Genomic DNA, 20,770 nt, shown 5'->3' with positions numbered 1-20,770 from the left:
AACTACTGAGCCTGTGTGCCACAGCTACTGAAGCCCACATGTCTAGAGCCCACGTTCCACAGAAAGAGAAGCCACTGCAATGAGAAGCACACACACTGCAATGAAGAGTAGCCCCCGCTCGCCGCAACTAGAGAAGGCCCGCGCTCAGCAACAAAGACCCAACACAGCCAAACATAAACAAATAAAAAAAATTATTTTAAAAAAAGAAAGAAAGAAACATAAATTACTATATACAATATGCAAATATTTTCTACAATTTTCATCCAAGAAATTAAAATAGTACCGAGTGTGATGTTTGATTTTATGTTTTCCACTTTGCTGGGCCACGGTGCCCATATGTTTGATCAAACGTTGTTCTAGATGCTTCTGTGAGGATGTTTTTTGGGTGAGATTTATGTTTAAATTGACAGACTTTGAGTAAAGTAGATTCCCTTTCATTAACGTGGGTGGGTCTCTTCTGATCAGTCGAAGGCTTGAATAGAATAAAAAGCTGACCTCTGGGCTTCCCTGGTGGCGCAGTGGTTGACAGTCCGCCTGCCGATTCAGGGGACGTGGGTTCGTGCCCCGGTCCGGGAAGATCCCACATGCCGCGGAGCGGCTGGGCCCGTGAGCCATGGCCGCTGAGCCTGCGCGTCTGGAGCCTGTGCTCCGCAACGGGAGAGGCCACAACGGTGAGAGGTCCGCGTACCACAAAAAAAAAAAAAAAAAAAAAGCTGATCTCTCCTGAGCAAGAGGGAATTCTCCACCAGACTGCACCTGCATCATCAGCTCTTCCTAGTCTCCCAGCAGACAGCCTTTGGAGTTGAACAGCAACTTCTTCCTGAGTCTCCAGCCTACTGGCCTCCTCCATCAGAGTCTAGACTCACCAAACCACCACAGTCATATGAGCCAACTCCTTAAATAAATCTCTTTCGATGTATATACACTTTGGTTCCATTTCTCTGGAGGGCCCTGACTAATACACTGATTTATTAAATTTTAAGTTTTTAAAAAAAATTAAAATCTGATATTTTTCCTTGTTGGCAGGATTATGGAGTCTCTTATAGACTATTAGGAGAGAGAAGATTGATTCAGCCAGGGAAGGTAATTTGTCAATATTTATAAAAATTTCAAATGTACATACTATTTAATACAGCAGTAGCACTTTCAGGAAATGTACAAATGCACAGCATTTATGTAAAAGGATGTTCCTGGTAGCATTATTTATAATAGTGGAAAATCAGAGATTCTTTTTATTATTCATTCATTTATTTATCAAATACCAAATGCCTGCTCTGTGCCAGGTTCCGTTTTAGGCACCTGGCTATACTGTAATGAGTAAAACAGACATGATGACTGCTGTCAAGGGCTTCTCAGTCTAGAGGGAGGAATCACATATGAAACGAACAGACAAGTATGTAAGTCAAACTGTCACAGCACCTCAAGGGAGGTGAGGGCTACTTGAAATTGGGCGATCAGGGGACGTCTCTCTAAAGAATGACATTGGAGAGAAAACCTGAAAGAAGGGGGTCAGTCAGCCAAGCAAAGTGTGAAGGAAACTGTGTGCAGAGATTAAGAGCTTGAGGTCAGGCCAGCAGCGTGATATCAGCGAAGGCGTCGCAGGAGCCTGGAGAGAGAGTCAGGGCCAGATGGGCCCAGGGCCTGGTAGGCCAGGAAGAGGGGATCGGAACAGGAAAACAGTGAAAGGTTTTATTCAGGGCAATGACATGATCTAGTTTATATTCTTCAAAGGTTCCTCTGGCGTGGTGTTAACTGATTGCGATGAGGACAAAAAGAAAGACTGGGCTGGAAGCTTTTGCGGTAGGCCAGGTGAGAGGTAATGGCTGCCGTGGAGTTGGAGAGAAGTAGATTCATACAGGATATATTCTGGAGACAGAACCAGGAGGACTTAATGGTGAATTGTATGTGGGTGGTAAGGGAGAGGACACCCAAAATGGCTTCCTGACCACTCTACGCCTATCGGGAGGGCTAAAATAAAAATGCTAAAACACCCCCAAGTGCTGGCAAGCATGTGGACCACCTGCATCTCTCATAGATTGCCAGAGGGAATGGAGAAAGGTACAGCCTCTCTGGCCAACAGACTGAAGGTATCTTAAAAAGTTAAACATACAATTACCATATGACTCAGCCATCCTTCTCCTGGATATTTGACCTAGAGAAATGGAAACTTATATCCACACAGAAACCTGTGCATGAATGTTTAGTGAGTGAAAGAAGCCAGTCTCAAAAGTTTAAAATTATAGGATTTCGTTTTCGTGACATCCTTGGAAAGGTGAAACCATGATGATGGGGAGAAGATCTGTGGTTGTCAGTGGTTAGGGGTGAGCGCAGGATGGGACTCCGCCCCCTTTTTATTTTGATCGTGGTGTAGTTATAGGAATCTATGTGTGTTAAAATTCACAGAACTGTACAGCTCTCCCTGAAAAAAGTTCCTTTTTAAAGTATGATTATTTTAAAAATAAGAAAATTAAATTGTTTAAAAAAAATGACTCCCAGGTTTCTGGCATGGGCAGAAAGGTAGATTCCACCATTTACAGAGGTGGAATAGGCTGGGCGATGGGACCAGATTTGGGGGATGGAATGAAAAGTTTGGTTTGGACTTGTGAAGTTGGGATGCTCCCTGGACACAGCTGGATACAAAGGAGTCTGGGGCCAGAGGTAGAGATTTGGGAGTCATCAATGATTAAAGCCATGGTAGTGAATTAGAACACCCGGGGAGGACTTCCCTGGTGGTCCAGTGGCTAAGACTCCAAGCTCCCAACGCAGGGGGTCTGGGTTCGATCCCTGGTCAGGGAACTAGATCCCGCATGCATGCCACAACTAAGGAGTCCGTGAGCTGCAACTAAGGAGCCAGTGAGCTGCAACTAAGACCCAGCACGACCAAAAAAAAAAAAAAAAAAAACACCTGGGGAGAGGGTGTAGGGCAAGAACAAAAGGGGAGAACCTTCCAGAACAATGAACAATGCCTTCCAGAGAGTGGGGGCAGGAGGAGGAGCCAGGGCCGAGATGGAGGGATCCGGGGATCGTGGGGTATTAAGAGTGCGTCTCCTCTGACTGACTGTCCTCCAGGGACCTTCCCTGTGAGGAGGGCTGCTGAGGTAGACAGGGACTTCTAAATGAGAACGAGGGACTCGTAAGAATGATTTTAGAAAGTCAGCAGGTCTTTGCGGCTGTTTGCCATCAGATCTGGGAAACATTTTTCTCTGAGCCGCGCTTATGGCAAAATGACACTTCCTCCTGCTTCCTTCCCTACCCATCCATCCTCAACACCTGGACCCTCCTCAACCTCCACTGCTGCAGAGGCCACACACTGGGAGCCTAGGAGCTGTCCACAGCCCTCAGTTCTGGTGTGTTTTCACCACACACAATCCTTTCACATTTTGAATGGGTTATCAGCTTAAAAGAAGATAAAATTTCCAAAACAGCAGCAACAGCTGGATCTCCAACTTGAAAGACTGGAAGGTATGGCAACATGGAGTCCACAGCCCTGCGTGGTACCGAGACAGGAGTTGAATTCAGATGGGCCATGCACTGTCCAGGCGGCCATAGGCCTTACTGCTCCCTGTGGACCTCCATCATCAAGAGCTGGTTGCCATTGATCACCTGTTTGCACCATGGTTTCTCCTCTTGTGTAACCTGGGTTGTTCCACAGCCGTCCGAACTGCTGCAGAGTGTGGCACAGTAAAAGCCTGCTTGGCTTATTGAAACTTGAGAAGATGTTTTTGATGATGGTATGTACACCTATCATATGGGCCCAGAGGTGAGGTGTTACCGCATTTTTAATCAACTTCTTTTTATTGAGGCTTAATTTGCATTTTAGCATCCATTTTAAGCATAGAGTTCACTAAGTTTTGACAAATCTGTGTGACTCCTACCCCAATCAAGTTATAGAAGATTTTCCATCACCCTAAAATGTCCCTCTGGTATCCCCCCAGCCAATCCCCTCCCTGTCCCATCCCCAACCCCTGACAACCACTATATGCTTTCTGTCACTTAAAGGGGTTCTGGTACCAATTCCAACCTGGGGTGTCATTTCCCCCACGCCACCAAGCAGTTCCCCTGATACCAGCTGAGTGTCCTACAATTCAACTCAATTCTGACACTGTCTACCCAGAGAGAGTGAGTCGCTTCCATGCCCTTTCCCAGCACACCGCTTTCCCCAAGTTGCCACCCAGAAGCTCTCCAGAATCCATCCTTTCTGGTTTTTATGGTGGCCTCATTTACAAAGGTAAGATGGATTAAATCATTGGCCATTGGTGACTGATTCAACCTCCAGCCCCTCTCCCATCCCTGGAGGTGAGGGGTGGTAGGACTGAAAGTTCCAACCCTCCAATCACATAGTTGGTCCCACTGGCAATCAGCCCTCATCCTTAGGTGGGGATCCAAAAGTCACCTTATTAGCATAACAAAAGACACCTTTGTTGCTCTCATCAATTAGGAAATTCTAAGGGTTTTAAGAGCTCTGTGCCAGAAATGGGGATGAAGACCAAATATGTATTCATTATAAATGGCAATATCACAGTCAGAGGCTATACTGTTATCTATATGGGCAGGTTGTTACTTTTTATTGCCAAGCAGTGTTCCGTTGCATGGCTACATCACAGATTTAAAATCCATTCTCTTTTGATGGACACCTGGGCCGTTTCCAGTTTGGGACTATTATGATTAAAGCTGCCCTGAATATTTGCATGCAGACTTTGTGTATATAGAGAGGCTCTCATCCTCCTGAGTAATACCTGGGAGGACCCTGCTGCCCGTAACCTCAGAAGTGATGCCTCCAAAGCCCTCCTGTGTCTTTGAACTGGGCGATTCCTCACCAGGCTGGTTGGCATGTGGTCGGCATGCAGCAGCAGGAGTGCTGCCGGTACCGGCAGTCGGTGCGAAAACCTGCTGGCCTGTTTGTTCAGTTCACTTTGCAGTGAACTTTCCTGCTTACTTTTTTTTTTTTTTCTGGGTGACCGCTTGATTTGCAGCAAATAATTTGCTTGTTTTCCAAAGCGTAAGCAAACAAGGAGTTATGTTAGTGGAGGCTTTTAGGGAACACCCTAGAAGAGTGGGTTGTGCTCTAAGCGTAGAGAACTGCTAGAAAACAATTATTAGGAAGGGGTGAGGGGACAAGGGAATCGGTGAGTTGCAAGCCCATGATTGTGCATAAATTACAAGTAGTAAATTAGGTATCCAGGAACACATCTCCTCATCTTCATATGGGCAGGGCGTGTGTGATGGTGACTCCATGGGTACGAAGACTGGGTTGCTCTCCTGTTTCTAAGAACACTGCGTAAGGCCAAGTACCCTGCGCAGGGCCAAGTACCCTTCCACAGGGAGCACCGTTCATAGTCTCCACTCCACTCATTCAATCCTTTCTTGTTTCCATGGCAATCAAGACTCCATATTGGAGAACAGTATGGAGGTTCCTTAAGAAACTAAAAATGGAGCTACCATATGATCCAGCAATCCCACTCCTGGGCATATATCCAAAGGAAAACATGGTTTGAAAGGATACACGCACCCCAATGTTCATTGCAGTGCTGTTTATAATAGCCAAGATATGGAAGCAACCTAAATGTCCATCGACAGATGAATGGGAAAAGAAGATGAGGTACATATATACAATGGAATATTACTCAGCCATTAAAAAGACTGAAATAATGCCATTTGCAGCAACATGGATGGACCTAGAGATTATCATACTAAGTGAAGTAAGTCAGACAGAGAAAGACAAATATCATATGAAATCGTTTATATGCGGAATCTAAAAAAAATGATACAAACGAACTTATTTGCAAAACAGAAACAGACTCGCAGATTTAGAGAATGAATTTACGGTTATCAGGGGAGAAAAGGGGGTGGAGAGATAGATTGGGAGTTTGGGGTTATAGATACATAGTGCTATATTTAAAGTAGATAACAAACAAGGACCTACTGTATAGCACAGGGAACTCTGCTTCTACTCTGTAATAACCTAAATGGGAAAAGAATTTGAAAAAGAATAGATACATGTATGTGTATAACTGAATCTCTCTGCTCTACACCTGAAACTAACACAACACTGTAAATCAACTATACTTCAATATAAAATTTTTAAAAATCTGATAACATGGGAATTTTTATCAATAAAAGGAGGAGAGCTTGCAGTGGAGACTATCAGTCAGATGATACTCGACCTTAGAAAGTGCCCATCCAGTAGTCTGTTCTTTGTCTTGTAGTGCTATGTCCACGTAGCCCCAGCCAGCCAGCTCTCAAAAGCCCCTTTCTGAATCATGGGGTGTCCCAATATTTTGATGCCAGAGCTACTGACTGGAACCATAAGAAATCTCCCCTAAGTACAGCCATAATAGGTAGGATAAACACTAAGATTTCATAACTCCTACAAAGCAAATAGAGTTTAGAAATTCCAGGATCATAAAACAAGTTAAAATAAAAGAAGACATCACTGGGTAGTTTCCAGTAGGATATAGGATGCTGAGGTACAGCATCTTATCCATTAGAGTTAAGATGCGTTTGGCTGCAAGTTAGAGAATATCTGGCCAATAGTGAGTCAGCCATAGGGATGATTGGAGGTGGTCATCCCAGCTCAACAAGTTCATCAAGGGCCCAGGCCCTTTCCATCCTTCTTCTCTGCCACCTTTAGCTTGTTACCTTTCTTCTTCAAGTATGTGGTCTTACGGCCCCCAAACGGTTGCTGGAGCTCCAAGTATCATATCCTCACGTAAAATCTTCCAAACCAGGAAGGGAGAGGGCAGCTCCTCACACATCTGTCTCTTCTAGTAAGAAGGACTATCTTTCTCAGAGACCCTCAGCAGACTTCTTACCATTTTTTGGCTAAAATTGGGTCATGTGTCCATCCTGAGACCAGTCACCTATAAAGGGGAAGGAGATTGTCATGACTAGTTCCAATTACGACTCAACCCCTCGGGCTGGGGGATCTGCAACAGGGGATGACTGATTTAGTTGTCTCACTGTACCCTTCTAGTCTGAATTCAGTAAAATCACTCTCTTCCAAAAATATTTCTCTACCCCATTTCCTCTTCTGTACCATTTTCTCTCCCCTAGTTCCATGCCTCCAACTCCATGCACCTTCCCACTTCCAACAGTGTTTATCAGATTTCGTTCATTCTAGCCAGTTCTTCTCCTGGTATGTGACCCCAGCATCCTTTTCCCAGAATATGGGCCACCATCTTGATGCCCTGATCTCCCTCCATATGATTTTTCAGAACTGGCCTTAAAGGGAACTCAGCAAGCTTCTCACTTCTCTTTGCAGAGTTTTAGCTGCCACAACTACCTGTATTGCTTTGGCCTTTTTTTTTTTTCAACCAGAGGGGTCATGTCAGAGAGAGGAAGGTAAAAAGTTGAACACTTTCTCACACTATTTTACTCTATTTGTTTCCCCACCCTAGCCTCTGTCTGTCACCTCTGATTCTCCTCTCCCAGAATCTATGGCCTGACTTTTCTACCACGTCTCTTTCTACTTCCTTTTTTTTTTTTTTTTTTAGCAGTACGCGGGCCTCTCACTGTTGCGGCATGTCCCGTTGCGGAGCACAGGCTCCGGACGCGCAGGCTCAGCGGCCATGGTTCATGGGCCCAGCCGCTCTGCGGCATGTGGGATCTTCCCGGACCGGGGCACGAACCCGTGACCCCTGCATCGGCAGGCGGACTCCCAACCACTGCGCCACCAGGGAAACCCTCTTTCTACTTCCTATTGCTGCTCTGCTTCTTCCTTTTGGATGATTTTTGCAACTAATTTTGCAGACTCCCAGTCTTCTTGTTCCTACCTACCCACATCTGTTCTTCACCTCCCACCCCCTCTCCCCCAACCCTAACCTGGTCTACTTTTTGCCCCTTCCCAGGGTCCAAGTGAAGCAGATTTACTTCTCCTGCTTTGCATCACAGCTTCCCTTGCCCCACCAGGCACATACACAGACTTGCTAAACTATCCTAAGATTCTGGTCACAGGTGATGTATTCAGCTCAGGAAAAGTTATCAAGTCAGCCACCTCCCTGTGCCTCCCTGCTTCCTGCCTGCCCCTCTGCCCTACTCTGACTGACACTGGTTCATGGATAGTCTGAGCTGCAGTGGTTTCAACACTCACCGCCTTCAGTCAGGCTGCAGTGGACCATCTTTGCCAATTTCTTAATGACTTCTTGAGTGGCTTTCCTAGGTTTCTGGTCACGCTTGGTGATTTAAAACTCCTAGCCTCCTCCCCATTCTCCTACGAACTGAGACTTGACCTGTGGCCCAGGGAACCTATGGCAGAGATGAATCTAGTCTACACTTCTTCCCATCCTTCTGGGTTACACTGCCCTAGGTTTTGTGGGGGGACACTTCCTTCTAAGAGGGAAAGGTTCCTACTCCCATGACCATCAATGACTCCCTTTTACAAACCTTTAAAAACTTGTTTTGCTAATTAACAAAATTATACTGCTAAGAGACCTAGTTCTCTAAAAATCACAGACTGGGAACTCCCTGGTGGTCCAGTGGTTAGGATTGTGCACTTTCACTGCCGGGACCCAGGTTCGGTCCCTGGTCAGGGAACTAAGATCCCACAAGCTGTGTGGCATGGCCAAAATAATAATAATAATAATAAATTTAAAATAAATAAATAAAATAAAATCACAGACTGTCAGCAATGTGGCTCTTTGAAATCCCATCAGTGAGAATGGAATCCCATCATTCCTCTGCTGCTTGCAGGCTCTGGGCAGGAACCTGTGACACAGAGAAGCAGCCTTGCTTTTCAGCCCCCCCAGCTTCAGATAAGGAGTTTTCAGGCACGAAATTCTACCTTTATCTTTATTTTGTATTTTCCAAAGAATCGGACCCTGGGTCTGCTTCTCAGCCCAGGCCTGAAATTGACCTCTTTCCACCCAGGCCTGCTGTGCTTTGAGCCTATCACATACAACTTCATCAAAGCATCACCTCAACGTCACCCTTACCCCAAACCTCTAATAACGCCGTCTCTTCTTTCGTGAGATGCCCCACGCTTCCTTCCTCTGGAGTGTGGTCTCCTTTGCTCCAGCAAGAAAATGAACTTTGCTAGACTGCAGTTGTGTGAGACAGGCTTCATCACTCTGTGAGTGAGGAGACCTGTTATCTAGCTCATGCGTTCTCAGAACAGGCAGTATTGCTCCCAAAGATGTGAAAATTAGTTCTGGGGGAGCCAAAAAGTCTTACAGTGGTTTGTGGTCTTCCAAAGGCACACACATAAAGAGATACATGGTATGTCTGTTGTATCAAAATTTCATGGGCAGGGAGGGGAAGGTACTGAGTAGGAGGAAAAGATCCTAAAAGGCTCCTTGAGGGAACAAGGATACAAAAGTTTGAGCAACAGTGCTTTAGCTAATACTGAATAGCTTTTGGTGTCTGCTGTGAGTCTGCTGTGAGAATAGCTTTTGGTGTCAACAGAGGGTCTCTTTGGCAGCTAGAATTGAGTTCTTCTGACCTTGGTCTTGGGAGACCCAACCTGGTTTGACCTCTCCCAGCACCCCAGAACTCCCCCACTCAGCCCTGTTCCTGCGATGCCCTCATCCCCGGGAGCCTCATACCTGCTTGGTCTGCCAGATGGGGAGAGTGCCTGGTGCCCCATCATTCACGCAGACGCGCCCACACCATCTCTCTGCCCGTCTCCCTCCTCTGCTTAGATGGGCACAGGGCAGCTGCCCCAGAACACGTGCTCTACTCCTTGAGCACCCCTTTCCCTTGACTTCCGAGAGATATGGAGAACACGACAACTCTGCCCTCACCACCACCCAGTCTCCGATGACTTTTCATCCTCCCCACCCGTCAGCCTTCAGTTTACACAGACTGGGGTAGGGGTGGGGTCCTGGGTGACAGCTGGGGGCAGCAAAGCCAGCTGAGCTGCCTCTTCTTCCTCGGTGTCAACTCTGGGGAGGAGTCAGGCTCCTGTTCTCCACGGCTCTCTCTGGAATGTGGGGTTTCCAACTCTTCTTTGTCCTCACTCGTGGGTCCTTGCTACCACTCCTGGAGCTGCAGGACTCCACGTCACCACTGTGCCCTTTCTGAACCACTCAGACCCATGTTCACATCAAGGTCTGAGTGCCTTAGGACAGACAGATGAGCCATGGGACAGAGGGACAGCTCATGCCTTCATCTCTGTACAGAGACGATGTCTCTCTCCCTCCACCTGAGACCCAGTCGCCATCCACAGCCAGTCCTCATTCCCCAGCGACCTTAACCTCAGGGAGAAAACAGATGCTAAAGACGTTAGTATTGAAATCCCGGAAGTTCTGAGCGCGGCCATCTGCACACAGTAAGTGCACCATAAATGTTTTCGAACTAAAGCTGACTGGGACTTCCCTGGCGGTCCAGTGGTTAAAACTCCGAGCTTCCACTGCGGGGGGTGCGGGTTTGATCCCTGGTCAGGGAACTAAGATCCCACATGCTGTGCGGTGTGGCCAAAATAAAAAAAATAAAGTAAGAGACTTCTTGGTTTGTCATTAAAAGAAAAAAAAAGAAAAAGCAAACTAGAAAAAGAAATAATAAAGCTGACAGCGCGAACAGGCACCAGCATTTCTCTGGTTGCTTCCCCGGGGGAGGAGGCCCAGACCGATGCTTTCTAATGCGCCACCCCGCAGTGGGAAACGAAAAATTACTAAGGGATCACACTTTGATAAAAACACCTCTTAAGAACACACATTTGTCTCTGTAGTAACCCGAAGTCACCTGGGCTAACTAATTCTCTTCATTTATTTTTCTTCCAAGAGGGTTTCTTTACCGGGAGGAGGATGTGTCTACACAAATAGTCGATCTGCTTTGCATCTAGTTATGCTTCTCATTGTGGCCTGTTTACATTTGTCCTGAGGTCAGACCGCCTCAGCTGACTCTGGAAGTTCGACTGGGCCCAGTCACGGCAGATGACACACAGCTGGTGGCAGAGTGGCTCAGGGACCTGAGTTTCAGAGTCAACTAATTTCAGCTTCCAGTCCTGCTTCCATCACTTATTGGCTATGGGATCTCAGGTGAGAGACTTCACCTCGCCGGGCCCATTCCCTAACCTGTAGAATGGGAATAGTCATAGTACCTGCTTCACGGCTACTGAGAAGATTAGAGACGATGTCAGGCTAAGCCCTGAAGACAGGTTAGCTATTACTTTTATTCTTCCGATCCAAATCCTCTCCCAGCAACGAGGCATCTTATAGTTTAACACTTCTCCTTCAGAGTCTTCGTGTTTTATCCTTCCATCCATCAACACCACCTAAGGTACACTCACATACGCCACCCACACACACCATAAAAAAAAAAAAAGATTAAGAAAAAACCATTCTCTTTTGCTTGCTACCAAGTTTATTTAGGTAATTTTTCTTCTGTCATTTTTCATGAATGTCCCTGAAAGTCTGAATTTATTGAACAGTGGAAACTTGCTGGAAGAGCGCATGTCACAGCAGGGTGCTCCCTCATTCCTGGAGTCCTGTGTCCCCATTCCTGCCCAGCTGAGTCGGTAGTTCTGAAGGACAGATTCTTCCTCTCTCCTGTCCCAAGTCACTGGGCAGCTCCCTCAGACCCTGGACGCTGCTGTCAGCTCCTCCTTCACCTTCAGCAAAGCCCAGGAGCTCGCCTGCTGCCCCGGGGAGCTCCTTATTCTGCAGAGTTCTCTCTCACCGTGACCGCCCCCTGAGCGTGTTGGGGCACGAGAAGGGAGGGTAGTGTGGCGAGATCAAGAGCTGGGCTAAGGCTGGGTACCTGCTCTGACCCAAACAGTGCCCGTCCCCAGCCTGCCTCTCCAAGGTGCTACCTGACTTGAGCTTGGAACTGCCCCAGGGATGATCTGCTCTGCAGGCCAGTCCACCTGGCCACCCGCTCCAGAGCCCCCCTGTATGTTAGACAGCTCCTGTGGCGGCCCCTCTCCTTCACTCTTCAGTGTCACGCTGCCTTCCTGCCACCAAGGGCCACAGGCTCCAGTCAGCCTCCCCGGCAGCCCCTGGAAGTCAGCTTGGAACCCAGATGATGAGAAATAGTAAAGGGTGTCGACACAGGAGTTCAGGGTGTTGAGGGGCAGCACGGAACTTCTCCACTTCGGGCTTTCACCCTGAGTGTGGCCCACAGCATGGGACACGTTGTAGGGCCCAAAGCAGACGAGAAAGTTGAGCAGCATGGCTGCTGCGAGCCCACCACCCTCTTCCGCCGGCGCTGGCTGGCTCCCTTAGCGGGTATGCACACCGGGCGGCTATAGCAGTAGCTGGTGATGAGCAGGGGCACCCCAAAAAGGACCGCAGCCATCTCCAGCTGGACAGGCAGGAGAAAGGCCAGCTGATCCTTCTGGAATTCCAGGTAGCAGGTCCCACCAGCTGATCCTTCCAGAATTCCAGGTAGCAGGTCCCGTTGATACCCTGGGTGGGGGAGGAGCGCCCCGAGAATTCAGTGACATAGACCACACTGCACTGAGCGGCGGCCAGGAGCCAGCAGGCCCCGCTGACCAGGCCAGCCTGTCCCGGCCTTGGCCGCGTCTGGTACCAAACTGGGTAGGCCACGCTCAGGAAGCGCTCATCGCTCACAGCTGCCAGGAATAGGGACGGGAGATAGATGGTGGTGAAGAAGAGGAATCTGGAGAAGGGGCAGAAGATGAAGAGCAGGGGCCAGCGCGTGCCGCTCGCTGCCTTCACCACGTGGAATGGCAGGAAGAGCACCGGGGTGCGGGGCCGATGGGGTCAGGTTCAGCAAGAGCACGCGCACGGCCGCCGGACAGCGCTGCAGCTGGTCCACGAGGATCACTAGGGCCTCCAGCTTCAGGGGAAGCCCTGTGAGGACGGTGAAGAGGTAAATGGAGCAGTGGAGCCCGTGACTGCCGAGGAAGAAGGACCGGTCTGAGCTGGTGTTTGTGGTCATGGCCACTAGCAAGAGAGGGACAGAGATGACAGTCTGGGTGGGCGTCTTGCACCATCCGCTTCTCAGCTATCAGAAGGGAACGTCATCGCCAGCCTCACTCCCTCATGCCCCCAGTGCTTTCCCCAGCGGGGTCAGCCTGCCTGTCTTCCTGGTCATAGCCTGGCTCCTATCCCTCTTCCTGGTCACACTTTGTCTGCTGTTTCCTTTCTCTAAGCAGCAAGGTGCCGTCCACAGAGCCCCTCAGGGTCCCGTGCTTACCTGCTGCTTTGAGAACCCAAGTTCTCTGCCGCTCAGCAACTCGCCGGCTCCTCTAGAACAAGTCCGGTGAGCTATTATTATCTGGCAGAACTGATAAAAACCTGGCAGTGCCCATGATGTCACTCACTGCCGAGCAATGGCACAAAAGATGCCGTTAGCTCTGTGAGCAGTGCCGACCCAGTCCACAAAATGAGGGGCAAATGCCACGACTGCCTGCGCGCCTCGCTCCCCAGCAGCCTCAGATGGGACGAGCAGACAGCGTCTTCTTCCCTCTGATCCCCTACTTGAATTGTATCTGCTCCTCTAGAATGGCGCTCAACCGGTTTGCCTTGTTGTAAGGGTAGGAAGTGTGATACAGTGCTGTAGAGCTTGGGCTCCGGAGCTGGGGCTTGGGTGCAATGCTGGTCCTATCACTTACTAGCTCTGTGATTTGGGGCAAGTGACTTAAGCCCTCTGTATCTCTGCTTTCTTATGTATAAAACAGGGATAGTCATAACCAATCTCATAGGCTTGTGTACATCAAAGCGTTAATATGTGTCAAAGGCTAAGTTAAGTGGTAAGTATGGTGAGCCCTTGACAGATGCCGTCTGCCAGCCACTCGAGTGGGCTTGTCTCTGGGCTGATAGTAATAATATTAACGTTGGTGGCAATGATGATGACGGCTACCTTTCAGTGGGCACATACTCCATGGCAGACCCACTGCTTCTCAGGGCATCACCTTATGTCTTGAAATCCTCACAGTGGGGAAGTGATTCACTCCAGGTAATACAGCTTGTTAAGTATCACCACCAGGATTCAAACGTCTGTCCAGCTTCAGAGAGTATTTACTTATTCATTCAAATATTTATGGAGTGCAATGAGATACCATTTCATACACCCACTAGCATGGCTATAAGCAAAAAAAAAAAAAAAAAAAAAATCAGATAATACCAAGTGTTGGTGAGGATGTGGAGAAATGGGAATCCTCATACCACGTAACCCGATTCTGCTATAGGTATCTACTTAAGAGAAATGAAAACATATGTCCACGCAGAGATTGGCTCATAAATGTTCATAATAGCATTAGTCATAATAACCAAAAAGTGGAAACATCACCTGGTGGTCTATCAGCCAATGAACGGATAAACCATGTGGCATAGGCATAAAATGGAATACTATTTGGCAATGAAAAGGAATGAAATACCCATGTATACCATAACACAGATAAACCTAAAAACATTGTGCTAGGTGAAACAAGCCAGACATAGAAGACCATGTATGTTTCCATTTTTATGAAATGTCCGGAATAGGCAAATGTGTAGAGACAGAAGGTAGATTACTGGTGGCCTGGGGACTGAGAGTGGAAATGGGATTAACGGTAAGTGAATATGAGGGATCTTCCTGGGGTGATAAAAATGTCCTAAATTGGATTATAGTGATATAATATAATCCACACCTTGGTAAATTTACTAAAGATCACGGAATTGTACATTTAAAGTGGGTGAATTTTATGATATGTAAATTTTATCTCAAATAAGTTGTTAGAAGTACAGCAGTGAACAAAACAAGAAGTACAGCAGTCTCGGGGCGGGGGGGGTCTCAGTGGTGGGAGGATAATAAAGACATCAATAATACAGAGGCTGAGAGCCCCTGGAGCAAACAGCGCAAGCAGAGGGAACGGGGGGCGGTGCACAGGCTCGACCTGCTAGGGGCACTGGTGGAAGGTTCAGGGCCCAAGGAGCGAGGGTCACCAGAGGATGCTGGGGGAGGGTCGTGCGGAGCCCCAGGGAGGGACTGAAATCTCCCCTAAGTGGAGGAGGCACAAGTCACTGGAAGACGTGGCCCGGCACCAGCAGGTGCTCCGGTGCTGTGGAAGGGAGAGTGGTTCTCGTGTTACAGGAGGAGCTGCCTGGGCTGGAGTTCGGCCTTCGGCTGAAATCCTCTGATGTCACCACTGCGCAGAGAACAGACTTGTTTCTGGCTTCGGCAGAGCCTCAGACAAGTGACTGAATTCTCTGGCCCATTTCCGTATTTTTAAACAGGGATAATAAGACTTCTTTGGAGGGCTGTTATGAGCATTCACTCACTCAGCAAATATTAGCTGCAAGCCTACCGTGTGCTCGGCTCTCTGCTAGTTGCTGGGGATATATCAGCAAATGAAACAAAAATCCTTGCCCTTGTAGACAGTTTTTTTTTTTTTTCTTTTTGGCCGTACCACGCGGCACGCGGGATCTTAGTTCTCCGACCAGGGATCGAACCAGTGCCCCCTATAGTGGAAGTGCAGGGTCTTAACCGCTGGCCCTCCAGGGGAGTCCCCCCTTGTAGACATTTAGGCACGAAAAGAGATAACTTGTGTAAACCAGTTCGTGCTTGTCAGGCACGTAGCTGCCACTTTTTTGCTTCTGTGTGTTCATGTCTTTATCGTCATTAGAGGAACGTCTGTTTCCTACTCCTCGCCTCAGAGCAGACGCCCAGACTTTTGGCTCTCGCGGCCACTGTCCCCTGCCCACTCTCTCTCGGGTTCGGGGTGCTACCATTCACCTTCGCCAAAGGGACCACAAGGACAGGCGTTAACCCTGATACCCCAAGTTTTCTAAATGTCCCCTGATCCTCCTGGAAGGATCACATCCTATGTCCCCCCCTTTCCTTGCTGTAGGGCGTCGGGTAAATTTCTAAACCCCCGCAAAATGAAGATGACCACAGGCAACTCATGCAGCTCCTTAGTGCAAATTAGGAAAAGGTACACCCTGCAGGTGAGCACAGCCCAGCACCAGGGTGCACTGCTTGAGGAGCGCCTTTGTTCAAATTAGAATAAGTTGCTGCTTCCCCTGGCTGGAAGCAGCCCCAGGCCAGGCCCACGGCTTGGTGGGCAAAGCACAGGGTAGAATCTGGTCGGTGTTTGCCCCTCTGCCTGACACCCTCTTGCAGTTAGCAGTCTGCTCATCTGCACAGCAGCCGCATGGCTAAATCAAAGGAACGTGGGAGGATGAAACGAGACAACACTTGTAACGCACTTGGCATGGTGACTGTCACGTATATTTCTGGTATTGCTGGTGTTTTCCCTTCCCCCGGCATCTTTTCCTACCAGCGTCCTGTTCTCAGTTCTAATGCTGCCCCCCTGTGGGTGTCACATGGTATAACAGTGTCATTACCTTGCCTCCGGCCTCTTACTCAGAAATTCAAAATGGTCTTTCCTAGGAAATGATTTTGGAGTAACAGCTCCCAAAGTATCCCATCAGAGTGGCGGCAGTTCCTCTGGCTTAGAAGCAGACCTCCCTCCCTCCTTCCCCATAGGGCACACTGGCAGTCAGGCCAGTCACGACGCAGAAGAGACACGGACAGAGGTGGGAAATCGCGCAGACGTGTGCCGAGGCAGCTTACCTTCCTCCTGTGACCCAGCTCCAGGCCTCCATTCTTTCTCCACCTGGGATGCCATCTTCCGCCAGGCTCAGTTCTTCCCATAAGTGGCTCCGGGGATGCCCCCCAGGCAAAACCGCCCTGCAGTTCCTTTGGAGCAGCCCTCGCCTGGCGCCTGGAGAAGCAGTCTGGCTCTCCTGCTCCCTGTCCCTCCCCCATGCAGTGATGACTACTTCTGGGATGGACCCCCGTTTGTTTTTGCCCCACGTGTTGTCCCCCGGCCAGCGCCCCCTCCCAAGTAGCCGGTCACCAGTGGGTTGAGCACCGCGCTCCACGCACCTGTAATGAGCCCCAGCTTCCGCCAGCAGCCTCCGAGGCTGGGGTGCAGGAAGCCAGCCACGTTGGAGGCATTGTAGGGTCCCAAGCAGAGCAGCAGTGTGAGCAGAGCCCCACCGGCCACCCAGGCCGCCTTGAGCTTCCGTCTGTGGCTCAGGCCCGAGCGGGCCAGTGCCCGGAGGCAGCCCACGTAGCAGAAGGCCGTGATGACCAGGGGCAGAAAGAAGAGCAGCAGAGAGAGGCTGAAGCGTGCGGGGCCCGCCAAGGCCGGGTCCCAGGCCTCCAGGCAGACTGGAGAGCCGTTCACTGGCGTGCTGATGCCCAGGGAGCTGGTGGTATTGTCCAGCCAGCCTCCCGGAGCCTCCAACCCAAAGACCAGCCCCAGGTGACAGAGGACAAGGGCCCATATGGCCACACACACGCCCCAGGAATAGCGCGGCCTCCGGGCAGCTTGGTAGCCCAAGGGGAAGGCGGCTCCCAGGTAGCGGCCGACGCTCAGGGCGGCCAGGAAGCCCGCGCCCGCGTAGAGCGGAGCGAAGTGGACCAGGGCGAAGGCAGGACAGAGTGAGGCCGGCAGGGGCCAGGCTCCCCCAGCCAGGGCCTCCGCCGCCTTCAGGGGCAGAGACGTCGCCAGCAGGAGGTCGGAGAAGCCCAGGTGGAGGGCATAGACCAGGCTGGGGGTGAGGCGCAGCCGGGCGTGGGACACGGCGCCCGCGATGGCCAGGGCGTTGAGCGGGAAGCCCAGCGCGAAGGCGGCCATATAGAGGGCGAAGGAGAGCTGCGGGGGCAGGTGCATGGGGCCCCTCGTGCGCACCACTGGCTCCCTGCCCCCTGATCTCAGGGCCCGGAAAGGGGGCTCCCAGCGTCACAGACTGGTTTCAGCACTTGCTCAGCGTGCGAGAAGCCATCTAGTGGGATAGCTGGGGAGACAGACGCCGGTAGGGGGAGGTGGCCTGGATTAGAAGCGAGGACCACTAGCCGTCAGTCCTCTGTTTTCTCTCCACCATGTGCCCCCTTAAAATGAAGCGAGCGATCGTGGTGTCACGGGAGGAGACGGAGCACAGGCGTGCAGGTCCCGGAAGAGGGAAGACCTCTTGCTTTCTGAGACTCTGGGGAGACAAGCGGTGGAGAGAATTCAGAGCAGAGTTGAGGGACTTCCCCGGCGGCCCAGTGGTTAAGACTTCGCCTTCCAATGCAGGGGCTGAGGGTTCGATCCCCGCTTGGGCAGCTAAGATCCCACATGCCTCGTGGCCAAAAAACCAAAACATAAAACTGAAGCAATATTGTAACAAATTCAATAAAGACTTTAAAAATGGTCCACATCAAAAACATCTTTAAAAAAAAAGAAGAAGAAGAAAATGAACAGAGTTGATCCCGACAGTATGTATTTTTCTCAGGAAAGGAAGCTAGATTCCTGTGTTCACACCCCTTCCCCAGTTCCCTGGAAAGAGAAGGAGCTGTTCCCCTACAGCAGGCAGTGCGGGGCTGGTGGCAACGCCTAGCCGAGGGGAAGTCGGGGTTGTAGGTTGTAGCAAAGGGCAGGAGAAGGAGGTCTCCCGGGGAGAGTCCAGGGATAAGCCAGGTCCCACTGGTGTCACAGGGAATGACTTTAGCCAGCCTCAGGGGTTCCCCCTAAGCGGAGGCTTCTGGGGATCTGGGGAAAAATTGTTGTGGGGAGAGAAGCCACAGAAAGAGGGACTCACCTCTTGGTGCTGCCAGGTGTCTCTGAGGCTCAGGAGTCCCCTGAGGGAGGGTGGCCAGGATGGGCAGTGAGCCGGAAGGGAGAGAAGGGCGGGGAGGCAGAGCCATTAGCCTGAGGCAGTCACAGCCTGGATGAGCAGCTAATGGGGCATCTCAGAAGGAGGTGAGGGTCCAAGATGATGCAAACACAGGAAGGGGAGAGGTTAGAAATGTGGGCTTTTCCTGGGAGGAGTGAAGAGTGCGTAGCCAGCACCTTTTTTTTTTTTTTAATTTTTATTGAATATAGTTGCTTTACAATGTTGCGTTAGTTTCTGCTGTACGGCAAAGTGAATCAGCTATACATATACATATATCCCCTCCTTTTTGGATTTCCTTCCCATTTAGGTCACCACAGAGCATTGAGTAGCGTTCCCTGTGCTATGCAGTAGGTTCTCATTAGTTATCTATTTTATACATAGCAGTGTATATACGTCAATCCCAATCTCCCAGTTCATCCCGCTGCCCCTTTCTCCCCTTGGTGTCCATACATGTGTTCTCTACGTCTGTGTCTCTATTTCTGCTTTGCAGATAGGTTCATCTGTACCATTTTTCTAGATTCCACATATATGTGTTAATATTCGATATTTGTTTTTCTCTGTCTGCCTTACTTCACTCTGTATGACAGTCTCTAGGTCCATCCACGTCTCTGCAAATGGAACAATTTCGTTCCTTCTTATGGCTGAGTAATATTCCATAGTGTATATATGTACCACATCTTCTTTATTCATTCCTCTGTTGATGGACATTTAGGTTGCTTCCATGTCCTGGCTATTGTAAATAGAGCTGCAATGAACATTGGGGTGCGTGTATCTTTGGAATTATCAACACCTCTAAAAAGCAGGGTTGGTGGTACAACCAGAACACACCTTTATTCCATCCCCACCCCCGCCAGCCCGTTCAAACCGGCTCTGGGGGTTTAGTCTTCTCTACTCCTGGACGAGCTTGTGGGCAGGCCCAGGCTCACTCCCAGATAATAAGTCCCTCTAGTCACCCATACCATCTCCACTTGGCATTTACTATGTGGGACAATGAGATCATCATTCCCAGTTAGAGCTTCTACTCTCCCCCCACCTGCACAGGCCTTGGGCTCCTCCATCCTCCCTCTCCTTTCCCCTCTGACCTGATGACAGTGGTTTATGACCCTCCCTGTGTTGGCAGGAGGGAGAGAAGGAGAGACCTGGAACAAGCAAAGTCGAGTTCGGTGGCACTGAAGTACCCGGGCTGTGGTCTCCACCCTGCCTCTCTCTGGGCTGCACGGATGTCAAGAGGGACTCCTCCCTGGGGGCACCTGTAGGGACGTTGGGTAGCGCGTTCCTCCAGCTGGTCGCTTAACATTCCTCTCAGGCCCTGAGAACTTGGTCGTTCACCTCCCTGTTGGGGTCATCCTGCCCTTCTAAGGAGACCTCCTGAGATTTAAAGCAGCCCTAAGCTGTCTCTGTGATTCTCTTTCTGTCTCTGACTGTGCACGTGTCTCTCTATCTGTCTGTCTCTCTCCTGCCTCAGGCTGACAGTATGGTCTCTCTGGACTACAGCTTTCTTGGGTGTGTGTGTCAGTCACCAGACCCCTATGTCCTCCCCCAAATCCAAGTCACCCAGAATAAGCTTCTCTGAGTGGTTCCCTGGAAGTGCTTCCCACCAGGCTTCCAGAGCAGGCAGCCTGAGAGTCTCAGCATATCCACGGCTCCCTCCAAAGAAATGATCTCATTTCCTTTTCAAACCTCACAAACCAAACTGATTCTTGGTCACCCCCCTTCTAAGTCCTACATGTGTCGTCCAGCACCTCCCTGGGAATTGTAGAAGAACTTGCAACCTGTTGTTTAGTATTTTGTCTTTGGGAAGCACTGAGAAACTGACAGAACTGAGGAATAGTCAACAGGAGTGCCATTTCACCTCTCGTGACAAGCATTTGGTAGATGAGCAAAGCTGGGTGCAAAGGGAGACAGCAGGGGGCATCCCTGGTGGTGCAGTGGTTAAGACTCCGCCTGCCAGTGCAGGGGACACGGGTTCGAGCCCTGGTCTTGGAAGATCCCACATGCCGCAGAGCAGCTGAGCCCGCGAGCCACAACTACTGAAGCCTGCGTGCCTAAAGCCCGTGCTCCGCAACTAGAGAAGCCACCGCAATGAGAAGCCCGTGCACCGCAATGAAGAGTAGCCCCAACTAGAGAAAGCCTGCACGCAGCAACAAAGACCCAACGCAGCCAAAAATAAATAAATAAATTTATAAAGGGAGACAGCGCGTCTTCAAGCCCTTCTCTGTTTGGCC

General features: G+C 49.9%; 2 protein-coding genes across 2 annotated transcripts; both read right to left on the bottom strand.

The window, feature by feature from the left end:
* Window positions 1-1,565: 1,565 nt before the first annotated feature.
* On the bottom strand, window positions 1,566-13,210 carry FFAR3 (free fatty acid receptor 3; the record flags this gene model as incomplete). Its single annotated transcript, XM_082861884.1, is given in 7 exon segments — window positions 1,566-1,606; window positions 11,695-12,123; window positions 12,126-12,311; window positions 12,314-12,650; window positions 12,652-12,842; window positions 13,096-13,147; window positions 13,151-13,210. Coding segments are annotated over 7 exon segments (1,296 nt in total).
* Window positions 13,211-16,660: 3,450 nt separating this feature from the next.
* On the bottom strand, window positions 16,661-17,563 carry FFAR1 (free fatty acid receptor 1; the record flags this gene model as incomplete). The annotated part of the gene is made up of 1 exon (XM_082862553.1): window positions 16,661-17,563. One exon carries the CDS (start codon window positions 17,561-17,563, stop codon window positions 16,661-16,663), a length of 903 nt encoding a protein of 300 aa, XP_082718679.1.
* Window positions 17,564-20,770: the final 3,207 nt, after the last annotated feature.

This window comes from Leucopleurus acutus (assembly GCF_964270905.1).
Source record: "Leucopleurus acutus genome assembly, chromosome: 20".
NCBI classification, from domain to species: Eukaryota; Metazoa; Chordata; class Mammalia; order Artiodactyla; family Delphinidae; genus Leucopleurus; species Leucopleurus acutus.
This window is presented reverse-complemented; position numbering and strand designations above follow the sequence as displayed.